We start from the raw sequence: 14084 nt of genomic DNA on the forward strand, positions 1-14084 counted from the left end.
TATATATATATATATATATGTGTGTGTGTTTGGGTGACTAAGAAAATATTAACTCTAAAACTCCTGTGTTGGAACATTATATATCTTCCTACTACTGAAAAACCAGTCAACACTAAAATTTCTTCCCCAACTGTAATCTGACTCACTATCTCCTTTTCTAAACTTACAAAAGATTAAAAAAAAGATCAGAATATAATGTAGAAAGCACATACAAGGAACAAAATACTAGCAGATGTTCCTCCAAAGAATGTCATACATGAAATGAGTAGTAATATAAAGCTCCATATTAAGCTACTTTCACAATAATTTTTATTTTTTTTTTCACAATAATTTTTAAATTTTGCTTCCCTGGTTTATTTTAATTGAGATATTCATTTTCTTAAAGAATGTTGGATAAAACCCAAAGAAATTGAAAGCTCCCATTATGCTCAATTCTCAGGACTCAATTTTTTAAATTAGATTTTGGGGGGGAAATGTTAGACTAAAGTCTTAATGCCTACAAATGTTTTTGGCTTTGAAGGATGAACCCTCAAAAAGAAAATATTAGTAGGCAACAATGCAGATTCAAATAGTAAAACTAATGTTGAAAACATCCAAATTTTAGGTTAGATTTATAGACAGATAGATTTCAATTTTATAATTAGATATTATTTTAATTAGGAATTTTTTCTCCTTTACCACTTCCATATAAATCTTCAAATTTGCTGCAAATCTTATTGCTGAAATATAAGTAAAATTATTTTCTCCTGAATAAATGGCTACTTAATTGCCATATAAATATGTAATGGTAGACAGAATAGTGTTCTTATTAGCTGAAATATGAAAACAGTTAAACGTACAGCAATAGCATAACATCCTTCAGTGACTTTAGGGCACCAATTTGATGCAATATTCTGCATCCATTAAAATTTTTATTTTCAAAGGCTAATGTGACAGAAGAAAACCCATGATATACTTCCTCAAGTTAAATGAAAAAGGCAAATTCAAACTAAGTTTTTGTCATTATTGCACCAGTTCTCATGTTTGCTTGGCTCTAATTTCACTAACCCATAAATCTTCATGCATCTAACTATATGCAGTTCTTATTTAAATGGGAAGTAATTTCATTAAAATACTAACTGATCATCGATTTGCTCGAGCAGGCACCAGTAACGTCTCCATTGTGAGACTTATTGTTACTGTTTTTGGCATATCAAATATGCCATGGGTAGCTTGCCAGGCTCTACCATGCAGACAGGATGCTCTCTGTAGCTTGCCGGGCTCTCCGAGAGGGACGAAAGAATCGAACCCGGGTCGGACGCATGCAAGGCAAATGCCCTACCCACTGTGCTATTGCTCCAGTCCATAACTGATCATCAGGTACATTTATTCGTGATTTTAATCTTCCAATTAGTGTTTCAATTATTAATCTTTCCATTATTTTAGCAATAATGAGTGATGTGGAATTGTGATTTGTGTGAACTGTGTACTGTCATGCTAAATATGTGTATTTTTAAAAAGAAAAATTGCTACTTGTCAATAACAAAGCACTTTGGATGGCAGACCTCTATTTTCCTAGGATTCTTGGGTTTAAGGAGACAGATCCTACAGTGATTGCTGTCACCCATCAGTCATTGCTTCAGCCCCTCAGACATCAGCTTACCCACAATACACTTGGCTTTCTGAATCTGTCATGGAACACTGATTTAACTTATCATGATTAGGATTTCAGATCTCACCATTATCACACCATTATAAATGCACTGCACAAATCATTCTATAACCTTTTGTGCATAATTAGATTATTAGATATTATGCTATTTACGTTTAAAATATGATAATGTCAGGAGTTATTATAAATATAATAATATATAAATATAATAAACCCTGGGAGATCTCTCAGGGTCAGGCGTAAGGACTCAAGTTCAATTGAGGACATCATATGCCTCTGAGCACCACCAACTGTGGCTCTTGTATCTGGAGCACTGCCACGCGATTCTGGAGGCCCCAACACCACTGGACCCAATTGGAACCACATTGCCAAACCCTAGCATTGAACTGTGTGGCCCGATCAGTTGAGAATCCTGGTGGGGAGGAAGGAAGGCAGGGATCATGGCTTGAGAGACCCAAATAAATATCACTGTATCACTGTTATCCCATTGTTTGTCAATTTACTCAAGCGGGCACCAGTAACGTCTCTACCCAGCCCTGAGATTTTAGCAGCCTCTCCTTATTCATCTTTCCCAAAGATTGGAGGCTCTTTCAGGGTCAGGGGAATGAGACCTATCCCTGTCGTCATTATTTTTGGCATATCGAATATGCCACGGGTAACTTGTCAGGCTCTGCCCATGCGGGCAGGATACTCTCAGTTGCTTGCCAAGCTCTTCAAGAGGTACTTACCCAAATAAATAAATAAGTAAAATTTGATGATTTTAAATCATTCTAATGATGAATTTTATGCAAATGCTATGACCTAAGAATACTGATGAATGCTGAGCTTCTTATATGGGAACATATTTTGCAATGACAGGCATGACAGATGAATATATGACTCTACTCTGCTAGTCAGTCCCAAATCTAGGTTCAACCTCAAGCTCTGAAATTTTATCTGTGAAGATAATCAAGTAACTTGCCCTAAATTTCTTCACATGCAAAGAAGTGCTAGTTAACATCTTCAGAAACCCACCATTTAGTGTTATTTTCCACCGAATTGAGGTGGAAATTTGGAGCAAAGCATGTGTGTGTGTGTGTGTGTGTGCGCATGTGTGTGTGTGCACACATGTAGGCATGTATGTTTAAAACACAGAGATAGAAGCAGAGAGACTGATAGAAAGTCATTTAAGAATAGAAATTTCAATAAGAATAATAAATAAAAGGAGAAACAAAAATATTAAATATGCATTGAATGAACAATGAATATTTTCTCAAAATGTCACAGATTTTAAATACCTTTTTCCTAACAGGAAAAATTAGAGATTTACTTTATTCTGATATGCCCCTTTCAAAATCAGTCACTATCTTTTTTAAGAATCAAAGACTGAAAGACTGAGAAGCCCTGGATTTGGCCGGCAGAGGCCCAACTAAGAATTAACAGTCTGTTTCCACATTTGTCCTTGCAGTTCCACTTAAATAGGGTGCCCTTCTTTTGACAACTGGTAATCTACAGCCCTGAAAGGTAAAAGGCAGATATGTTTTATGTACTAGAGACTAGTACCTTTGATGCATTCAGAACAAACTTTTCATTTAACTGCCTTTTTTCTAGCTGACATGTTTTGCTGATTTATTGCAAGCTAAAGGATAAATGTGTGTATTTTTATGTAATCTCAAGAACATCTCTCTGGTTTTAAAGGGGTAAAGGAACTGCTTTCTCTAATTTAATTCTCTCGTGTACAAAGGAGTGATTTTTATCCTATGAATGCAAAAAAAGGGAAGATACTTCTGAAAACTTCTCAATGCCATTCTCTCCCTGATACATTGTTTCAAATTATGTGTTCCAGGCCCTACTTGATACTCAGACTCTTCTGCGTGCACAAATTGCAAATTTTACTTTCAACCTGGGATTTTCAGGGAAATTTTACCATACAGGTAAGAGAAGGATGATGATTTCATTTTCTCTCTGGCCTCTCTCTTTAAACTTGCACAACCATCCGGTTCACACCTTCCTACACTCCCACTCCACCGGCCTCCTGTTATGCAAGCCCACTGAACACAGCACTTTTTAACCTTTACAAAATGTTAATGGTTTGAAAGTTTAGTCACCATAGAATCATCTAATGACCTTCCTTTCCTGTTGGACTCTAATTTGCATAGATAAAAGTGAATAAATAATTAGCATCAGGTTCAGAGACTTTTCACAGAGCACACACAATTGTGCAGTCAGCATGCAAATGAGGAGAGAGAAATCTTGAGAGCCACTTCCTACTTCTGCTCCAGTCGGGAGCCTCCCTCAGACCAATCTCTGTCCAGACGTCTGTAACTAACCCTGAGAGGGTTGGCTGGCTTTGGGATGTGTACGAGAGAAATCGCATAGACTTTTCTATACCTAGCTTGATTTGCTTGGTATTATTTTGGTTTCACCAATACCACTGTACAGAGTCGAAATTTCTTCATTGTCAGAGTACTCCATTGTTTTAATCACATCAGACATCCTATCATTTCTTTCTAATGCAGAGGAATAGACTGCTTCCAGTGTTTTGGTTTTTTTACAGCTGTATTAGGACCATTTTTGTAACTATCCTCCAGAGGACATGATTATTTTTTTCCTGATTGCCAAGCCGGGTTAGAAGTACTGGATATAGGATAGTTGTCATCAGCTTCAGTAAAGAATGTTGGTTTTCAAAATGGCTGTGCCAGTTTAAATCCCCAGTGGCATGTGATCATGCCTGCTGCTCAAAGTTCTCATTAATATTAAATATTACTTGTCATTTTGGTATCAGCCTTTCTGGTGGGCATAAAAATAGATGCCATATGATAGTTACAATGTACATTGTTCTAAGGAATACTGAAATTTTGCTTTCATGTGTCTGTTGATCACTTAGATATGTGAGGTTTCATAAAACATGTGGGGTTTTATTTTTCTATTGTGTTGTCTACTGAGGATTTGTAGAAATTCTTTACATGTATCTTCTCTTCTTCTATACAACAAAAGGAACAACCCTTCAAAATGAAAGGCAGGGCTGGAGTGATAGTACAGCAGGTAAGGCACTTGCTTTTGCATGCGGCTGGCCCAGGTTTGATCCCCAGCACCACATAAGGTTCCCCAGCATAGCCAGATATGATCCCTGAGTGCAGAGGCAAGAATAAGTCCTGAGCACAGCTGGGTGTGAGGCAAGAGGAAAAGGAAGGAAGGAAGGAAGGAAGGAAGGAAGGAAGGAAGGAAGGAAGGAAGGAAGGAAGGAAGGAAGGAAGGAAGGAAGGGTGGATGGAGGGAGGGGGGAGGGAGGAGGGAGGGAGGGAGGAAGGAGAGATGATTTACCAAATGGGAGAAAATAATAGCAAATCACATATGTTTATATAGAATATATTTTTAACTAATATAAATAGCAAAAATATAATTTTAAATGATCAGAGAATTTGAACAATTTTCCCAAAGAATACATATAAATGTCCAATAAGTAAATGAAAAGATGTTTAATATCACTAATTATCAAAAATGCAAATTAAAAGCACAGTCAAATAGAATTTCACACTTGTTAGAACAGCCGTCATCAGAAAGATCAGAAATAACAAATATTGGCGAGAGTTTGGAGAACCTTGAAAGCTCCTATACAATTGGTAGGAATGGAAACTCTTCCTGACACCATGGAAAACATTATAGGAATTCTCAAAAAATCAAAAAGAGATTTTCCTTATAAATAGTAATTCTACCTGAAGAAAAGGAAACACTGATTTGTAAAAAAGTCTCTTCACCCCATGTTCTCTCCCATATTATTCACAACAGCAAAGATACCGAAGTGACCAAGTGTCCATCTGTGGATAAATGAAGAAAACTGATCATAGCTACATATACATGTATACATACAGACACATTACATACAATGGAATGCTATTAAATTATAAAAGAGAAAGAAATGTTGCCCCTCGCAACAACATGGACAAACCTTGACATCATTGTGCGAAGTGAAGTAAGTCAGACAGAGAAAGATATATGTATAATCTCACTTATTCATAGAATCTAAAAAAAGAAGTTTATAAGGACAGACACGAATTGATGGTTGCTAAAGACAGGAAGTGAGTGGTTGGAAAAAAATGGTGAAGGAGATCAGAAATTATAAAATAAATATGTCATGGAATATAATACACATAATGGGAACAATGGTTAATAGTGTATTAAAAATTTTAAAGTTACTAAGAATAGATCTTACAAGTTTTTATCACAGGGGAAAATCATCCCCATGAACGGTGACAGATATCAGACTTACAATGCCAATCATTTCATAATATAGAAATATCTTCATTATACTATAGGAAAGGAAACTTATATGTCATATTTAATTATAGAAAGTAAGGAGTATCCTGCCTCCTATTTTATTTTCCCATTTCTTTGTTGATGTGTGTAGAAATGGAGATGATTCTGTGAGTTGATCCTGTATCGGTGACCTTGCTGTGTTCATCTCTAAGTTCTATAGTTTGGAGAGTAGGCTAGCTATATCTCCTGCTTATTTAACTTTGAATTTTGAATAGTGAAGTTACGTTTCTTCCTCTCTGAGGATGTAATTCAGTTTCTTTTCCTCATCTGGTGCACTGGCATGGGTCTTCAGTTAGGTAACAGGGGTAGCATCACCACTGGCACATTATCCCTGATGCCAGGGACGAACTTTCAGTCGGTCTACCCCTGTTCTCCAGGGAAGCATCACTGCAGATGATTATTTGGTCGGTAGTCTTAGTTCAATTAAGGAAGCTTCCTTCTATTCTCAGATTGCTACCAGTTGGATCATGAATGGTGTGGAACAAACTTTGTTCTAAATTTATGTATCTCTCCAACCCTGCACCTGGCATGTGGGAAGCCCTGACTTCGGCACGTCACCACATATTCCCACCCAGCACCATCAGGTGTGGCCCTGGTGGTCCCCACCACCACGCTGTACTGGAGCACTGCCTCATCAGTGCCAGGCCGAGTATTGCTGCCATGGCACTGGGGCCCTGAACAACACTGCGTATGTCCCATAGGAGGATAAACATTTGCCTGTCATCCCTCTTCCATTACTAAACTAAGAATGCTTCCTAACAGCTTTGTTGTGTGGACGGAGGTACAGGAGCTAAAGGTGCTGCAGCGTGTGCTGTGTGCCTGGGTGTGAATCCCTGGCACCCCACATGATCCTCTGTGCCCAGCCCAGGGTCACTCCTGAACAGAGCCAGGATCCAGATCAGGCCCTGAGCACCACCAGGTGTTGCCAAAGGTTAAAAACAAACTTTAAAAGACAAGAAAAGAGCAAGCTAAGTTTTACTGCTTTAACACTAGCAACTAAAACAGGACCTATTGAAAAATAACAAACAAATGATTGAATTAAAGTAAAATACTTGCCCTATTTTAGCTATTGGTATTTCTATGGAACAAGATCAGAGAATAAAACTTAACCATCTTGTGTTGGGAAAGGAAATCACTCAAAATAATAAGAATATTTTTAAAATTTCTTTCTAAACCTAATGAATGGAAGAGCACTCATAGCAACTCAAACCTTTCCTATGTTTTTTTTTGTTTGTTTTTTTGGGTTTTTTTTTGCCCAATAGCAAATCCCGAGTCGTTACCCTCCTTGTTTTAGGAAGGTTTGTTCTCTCTCCTGACTTGGCAATTCCCATAGCTCATAGTAAAAATGTCCCTTCTCAACCAGAGAAAGAACATAAGAAGGAAATGAGGACAGGTGGGAAGGGGTCATGCTTCTGTCGATAATATGAGAACTTCCACAAGAAAAAAAGAAACCCTTAGCTAGAAGTGTCTAAACATACTTAAATCATTTTCCAGTACACTGAAATCTGAATACTCCAAATCTTTCAAAAAATTAGATATTGTCAAGTGCAATTGAATTACATTATCTTCCTTTCTACGAGTAATTTCTTTTTCTATTAAAATTTTATAAATTTTATTCTGTCCCCAAGGGAAGGAGAAAAATGTACAGTCATATTCATAAGACTGTTTCAGAACAATATTCCATCTTATTTGATTTACTTTTATTATTGAAGGGCTTATGCATTTTGTGAGATATGAAGAAATGAAGGAATAAAAATCAATGTTCATTTTTAGGGCTTGAGCGATAGCACAGTAGGTAGGGCATTTGCCTTGCACAAAGCCGACCCGGGTTTGATTCCTCCGCCCCTCTCAGAGAGACTGGCAAGCTACCGAGAGTATCTTGCCCGCACCGCAAAGTCTGGCAAGCTACCTGTGGTGTATACAATATGCCAAAAACAGTAAAAACAAATCTCACAATGGAGATGTTACTGGTGCCCACTCGAGCAAATCAATGAGCAATGGGATGACAGTGACAGTGACAGTGACAGTGGCATTTTTAGTATGCAACTATGTTCTAGGGACTTAGTCAAGTACTTTCTATGGAATCCTATGAGCTAAAGATTTGACTTTTTTCCTAGATAAGAGGAAAAATATTAGGAGATGAAGGACAAAAAATACAAATCGAGTTAACTTAAAAACTTTGGGCCAATAAGAGTGCAAGTCTTATGTACAAGATAAAATAGATTTTATTAATCAGCAATCCTGGTTTCAGGTAAGACAGTGAATGACAAAGATTACTTGTGTCAAGGTTCTATGGATTTGCCTATTTCACAAATCACTGAGAACCAACAATATTATAATCGCCAATGAAAGTATAAAATTAATTTACAACATGGAATACTAAATTAGTTAATTTCTTTTTACTAAATTTTACATAAGAACCCTAAATTTGGAGATGCCTAGTAGTCTGGGTTAGAATTCAGGTTGTGCATTGAGGCTATGTCCACCATCTCAGAGAGCTGGTGCTGGAAACAGAGGGCCAACGTAGAAAAAATATAGGAGAAAAGCAGAATGGGCAGAACACAGGAACCTGCTCACCAGAAATGTCAGCGTTCATGTGCAAAGCCCCTGGGCCAGTTCCCGTGTCTGCTCTATCCCTGCGGAAGCATCCTTTGAGACAAGCCTTTTATAAAGATGTTTTTCCAGATGGACTGAGGCTCTCAGAAATGTGGAAGCTTCGTCCAGATAGAACAGTGAGGGGCTGCTCAGTTAGGAAAAGTCACCTGGGGCTGGTCCTCGACAAGTTGAGGACATTTCTCCAAGTAGAAATTTTCTGATCTGTAAAATGAGTTACAGTGGCCTGTACCTCACAGAGTTTCCATCCGAATTAAATGGCATTTACAGTGGAACAAGGCTCTCCAATAAATGGTGCTAGGAAAACTGGTCACCCATATACAAAAAGAGCAAGATTAGATCACGCTCTGACACTGTGCACCAAAATTAATTTTAAAATGGATTTAGACCTTGGGGCCTGAAAAGAGAAGACAATACAGGCAACAAACGCCTTGAGGTCTGCCTTAGTGGTGTGTTCGGAAATTCAACTCTAGAGGCAATGCAAACAGAAGTGTATGTTAGGAAATGGGGCTTGGTTAAACTTAAAAGCTTCTGCACGGTGAAGGAAATGCACGTCAAAAGAGAAGACATTCTACTACATAGGAGAAAGTATTTGTATCATCATACATACAACAAGGAGCTGATGTCCAAATTATACCAAAGGTACATAAAAATAGGCTATAAAAACAACTCAATTTTAAAAATGGAGGATTTGAATATACACTTGTTCAAAGAAGATATACAGAAGATCCACAGATGACCAGTAAAAAGAGGAAAAGAATGTCCATCAGATTCTGTCTAGACCATACAAATCAAAACAACAATGATCAATCACGTGAAAATGGCTGATAACTAAAAGATTAAAAAAAAACTGTTAGTGTTGAAGGAGCTAAAGAAGAGAAGAGAACCCACATTAGTCAAGAACTGGAGTCAACCTAGTGTCTGTCAACTGGTGAATGGATAAGAAGATGCAGAACATACACACGTGGAATACCACTCGACCATGAAAAACATGAATCCCTGCTCTCGGCAACAGCATGAACTAACCAGAGGTCATTATGCTTAAGGAAATAAAACAGACTGAAAAAGACCACCCCCATGATTATAGTCATATTTGATATCTGAAAAACAAACAAACAAAAAGATGAACTAAATAAAACTGTAAACCTTTAATGCTGTTCAGACTGACAGAAGGGAAGGGGAGAGAAGTGAGGAAGTAAATCAGGGACAAGTCACATAGGAAAGGATGGAATCTGGTTTTCAGTAATGTACGGTCCATATCTGAAACCAACTCTTCAATTTTTGATTAGCATAAAATTCCTCAAAGCGATATCATTTCCAGAACCCAATGGTTGTGGCTTAAACACCCCGCCACCCCAAAACATTCTAGCCTAAAAGCACTTATTTAAAATCCAGCTTCATTAACAGTGAATGTGCATAGAGGGACTGCACTCATTTGTGGAGTATAAAATAACATCACGTGAGGCTGACACCCAAGGACAGTAGATACAAGGCCAGGGGGATTGCCCCAGAGCTGGAAGACTACTTCATGAGTGGAGGGGAGAAGGCAGATGGAATAGAGAAGGGATCACTAAGAAAATGGTGGCTGGAAGAATCAGTCGGGATGGGAGATGCATGCCGAAAGTAGATAATGGACCAAACATGATGACCTCTCAGTGTCTGTGTTGCAAGCCAAAATGCCCAAAAGTAGAGAGAGTATGGGGATGATTGTCTGCCATAGAGGTAGGGGGAGGGTGGGAAAGGGGGGTATACCGGGGATATTGGTGGTGGGGAATATGCACTGGTGGAGGGATGGGTATTTGATCATTGTGAGATTGTAACCCAAACATGAAAGCTTGTAACTATCTCACAGTGATTCAATAAAATTTTTAAAAAATTTTAAAAATGGGTGTGTGGGAAGGCTAAGGGGCAGAAGAGATAAGGGCAATTCAACCATGTGCCACTAAGCTTAAACTTTCCTATCATAATGTTTAGTCAGCAATAGATCCACATGTTTTTAATGTAATTAATTTGGATGTAAAACATCCCTAAATTATAATTAAAATTAGGATTAAAGGAAATTAGGCCAAAAATAATTATAAAGCATAAAGAAAAGGCTTCAATTATGCCTACTCTGAATTTATATAATCTGTCAGGGAAGATATCATTTTTCTAACTCCCATATAATCCAAACATAGGAATTTTCTCCTTTTTTTGTGTGTGGTGCTAGAGATCAAACCCAGGCCCTCTTGCATGCAAGGCATGTACTCTACTGCAAGGCCTCATCTCAGGCCAGTGTATGAACATTTGAATAGCAGGTTTCACCCTGATACTCATACAAGGGAAGCAACTGTCCTGTCAACCTTTGGCAGAACCATGAGATCTCTGTCCTGCTTAAATAAAAAAAACAAAACAACTTGGGATAAAGGCCAAGTAGAATAATAATCACTGTCACTGTCATCCCGTTGCTCATCAATTTGCTCGAGTGGGCACGAGTAATGTCTCCATTGTGAGATTTGTTGTTACTGTTTTTGGCATATCAGATATGCCATGGGTAGCTTGCCAGGCTCTGCCATGTGGGTGGGATACTCTCGGTAGCTTGCTCTTCGAGAGGAGTGGAAGAATCGAACTTGGGTAGGCCAAGTGCAAGGCAAACGCCCTACTGCTGTGCTATTGCTCCAGCCCAGAATAATAATAATAATAATAGTAATAATAATAATAATAATAAAGGCAAGATGTATAGAGGACAAGAAGAAAGCAAATAGAGGAGCGGAAGGGGTGAGTTTTCCTAAAGTAGGAAATCTCAGCTGGCTTTACCCAGGGGACATAGAATGATCACTGGGAAACCTCAGGAGATTTCTGCCTGTATTCAGTACAGATCAATAAATTTTCAACTGACTATAATTTGAGCTAAGACAGTATCCTAAGACATAGAAAGTTTTAAGCAAAAGAAAATTGTCTTGGTTATAATTAAAGATGTTTAATTGCAGGGATCAATGGTCATCAGATTCCCTATCTCAACATAGAGCACATAAAAGCCCCCAAATCACCATATTTTGTGCCTGTGTCCAGAGACGTGCAGGAAAGCATTACCCGTCACAGGCACACACTCTACCTGAGCTACATCCGAGATCAACTTAAGCTTAATTCAAACTCATGTACCTTACAGCACCTTTTCAGAAAAACACAACATCCCTCATAACTCCCCAGGGAATCTCCCATCTGTAGTGAACAAACAGAACTTGCACCCTTACCCCCCTGCAGTTGTACCTGAGACAACTAGAGCCCCCAGCCCAAGGGGAGGTGCCCCTCAAAACTTAAGGACACAGTGACCAAAAATGTAGATGGACCCACAATCCCCACCTTGCTTGGGGTCACAGAGACTCAAAAATCTTGACTGCACCATCCCAGTGGTTCCCATTTCTTTCTAGAAGATGCCCCAGGGCTGTGCAGTCATCAGCCAGCTGCCCCTAAGGGGATCAATATTGGTAACTCATCAACTAAAAATCAATGAGCTAACATAATCTCTTGGCAGCCACCCTTGCCATCACCCCAAACACTGTCACAGTGACAACAAAAACAAAACACACTAGAGACACAAGGAGAACAGAGATAGGAAATCCAGACGAAGGAGAGCAAAGGGGTATTTCACATGGCCTGGTACAGGCCAGCACTAGACAGATAATTCCTCCCTTTGATCCATTATTAAAGAATAGAACACGAAAGCCATTCTTCTCCTTTACAGAGCTTGTGTGACTTGCCCACAATCAAACTCCTCAAATGCGTCGGAAACCTACGACCAAAATCTTTTTTTACTCCCCAAGCTGTGGTTGTCCCCCTGTGGCAGTATGTGTATAAGACAGAGGGAGAAGTAGGGAAAGGAACAGAGTCCAGACCCCTTGTGGGAGTCTGCGGGTAAGGGACAGAGCTCCATCTGTGAGCTGGGAAGCCCTCCTCCTTGAAAGATTGTCATTCCTCTCATGCTCCGTCACTAACGCTCGTTCCTCCTGTGCGGATTAGAATGCCAGGCAGTCTCAGCCTGCACCTTTATCTCCGGGAAGTGGCTTTTACTGCCGATAAATCACAGGCGCTGGTTCTCTGCCTGACAGTGGTTTCTGCCTTTCTTCTGGGAAATTGCCTGAGAGCACAGGGATGGCAGGACGGGCTCAGAGGCTGGGCGCGGGCTGCCATTCATCCTCCCTCATTAGCTGCAGGTCATGTCACAGTCCGTCCTTCCAGAGCCACTAGTGAAAATAAATGTAAGAGGCCACACTCCCTACCCAGTCGAAGCACTGTTTTTTAAGACCCCCCTGGTCCAGAAGCTTGGTCAGTACAGGGTATGGTCTGGACTTGAACTGTGGCAGTGTAATTCTGAAAAGATTAAGCGCATCTTGTGATGTACCAGGATAGGACTGAGATGCCCTGCACTGCCATTCCTTCCTGCTTAGTAAGAAACTGCCCCTGGGAAGTGCAGGAAGAGGCTCTTTCCTGCAGGATTCAGAGAAACTTAGGATTCCCCCACCACAGACACACATACTGTCTCTCTCTCTCTTCTCTCTCTCTCTCTCTCTCTCTCTCTCTCTCTCTCTCTCTCTCTCTCTCTCTCTCTCAACCGAATGAGGAAAATGAAACCAAGCAGATTGGAAGGATCACGGGATCACTAGCAACAGAGCTGGCCATCAGAGAAAGATGCATTTCTTGGTGGAAAATCTGTTTCTAAGCCCCTGAGGGAAAAACAGTCCCAGGAACCACAGGAGGGAAACGGAGGGTTTGCAATGGCTTGAATGTGTCTCAGCCTCCTCTGTCACCTCTGCCCTTTCTCCTTTCAGCCCGTGGTCTTCTCTTCTCTTATCTTCCTAAAGGCAATTCCTAGGTTTCCCTTCTCTCCCCACTTTCCTTCTTTGGGGGTGTAGGGTGGTTTGGGCCACCCCTGGCAGTGCTCAGGAGCAACCTCTGGCTCTGTGCTCAAAGGTCGTTCTTGGAAATGCTCAGAGGACCATATGCAGTCACTGTCACTGTCACTGTCATCCCATTGCTCATCGATTTTTTTCGAGCGGGCACCAGTAACATCTCTCATTGGGAGACTTATTGTTACTGTTTTTGGCATATCCAATACACACGGGTAGATCAGATACCCCCTTACTCTGTGGCCAGCCCTTTCTCCCTTCTCCAAACATTACTTTTCACTAAGCAGCAGCTTCTTCCACGAGCGAGAAACCCAAAGAAGCGATGACATGATTTTGCTGTGGCTGCCCTGACCCAGCCCACGCTGAGATCATCGAAGCCCGCTGTGCTCTGTGCACATCTCCTGACTCAGCCCTCCCACGCCCCTCCCGACCATCCCCCAGACTATGGGCTGTACAACTAGGCCAAAGCACCGAAAGCCCATGGAAACGGGTGTGTATCTGCATTTGGCAATGATTTTGTGTCCATGTCTCATGTTTAAAGACTCTTCAGAGAGTTTTGTCACAGTTCAATCCCTTGCTTGTTTCCCAAGTAACAGATTTTGCTTTGCTACAGTTCAAAGTCTTGCAGGCATGCAAAA

At 40.0% G+C, this 14084-nt stretch overlaps 1 protein-coding gene across 2 annotated transcripts in view; it reads left to right on the forward strand.

The window, feature by feature from the left end:
• LOC101552197 (N-deacetylase and N-sulfotransferase 3) overlaps window positions 1–14084 on the forward strand; it is a 169618-nt gene that overhangs the window by 46895 nt on the left and 108639 nt on the right. For both annotated transcript variants that reach the window (XM_055142489.1, XM_055142490.1), the window contains exon 3: window positions 3477–3564. In XM_055142489.1, the coding sequence (XP_054998464.1) occupies window positions 3477–3564 (88 nt within the window). The remainder of the gene's footprint in view (window positions 1–3476; window positions 3565–14084) is intronic.

The sequence above is a fragment of the Sorex araneus genome, chromosome 6, assembly GCF_027595985.1.
Source record: "Sorex araneus isolate mSorAra2 chromosome 6, mSorAra2.pri, whole genome shotgun sequence".
NCBI lineage: Eukaryota > Metazoa > Chordata > Mammalia > Eulipotyphla > Soricidae > Sorex > Sorex araneus.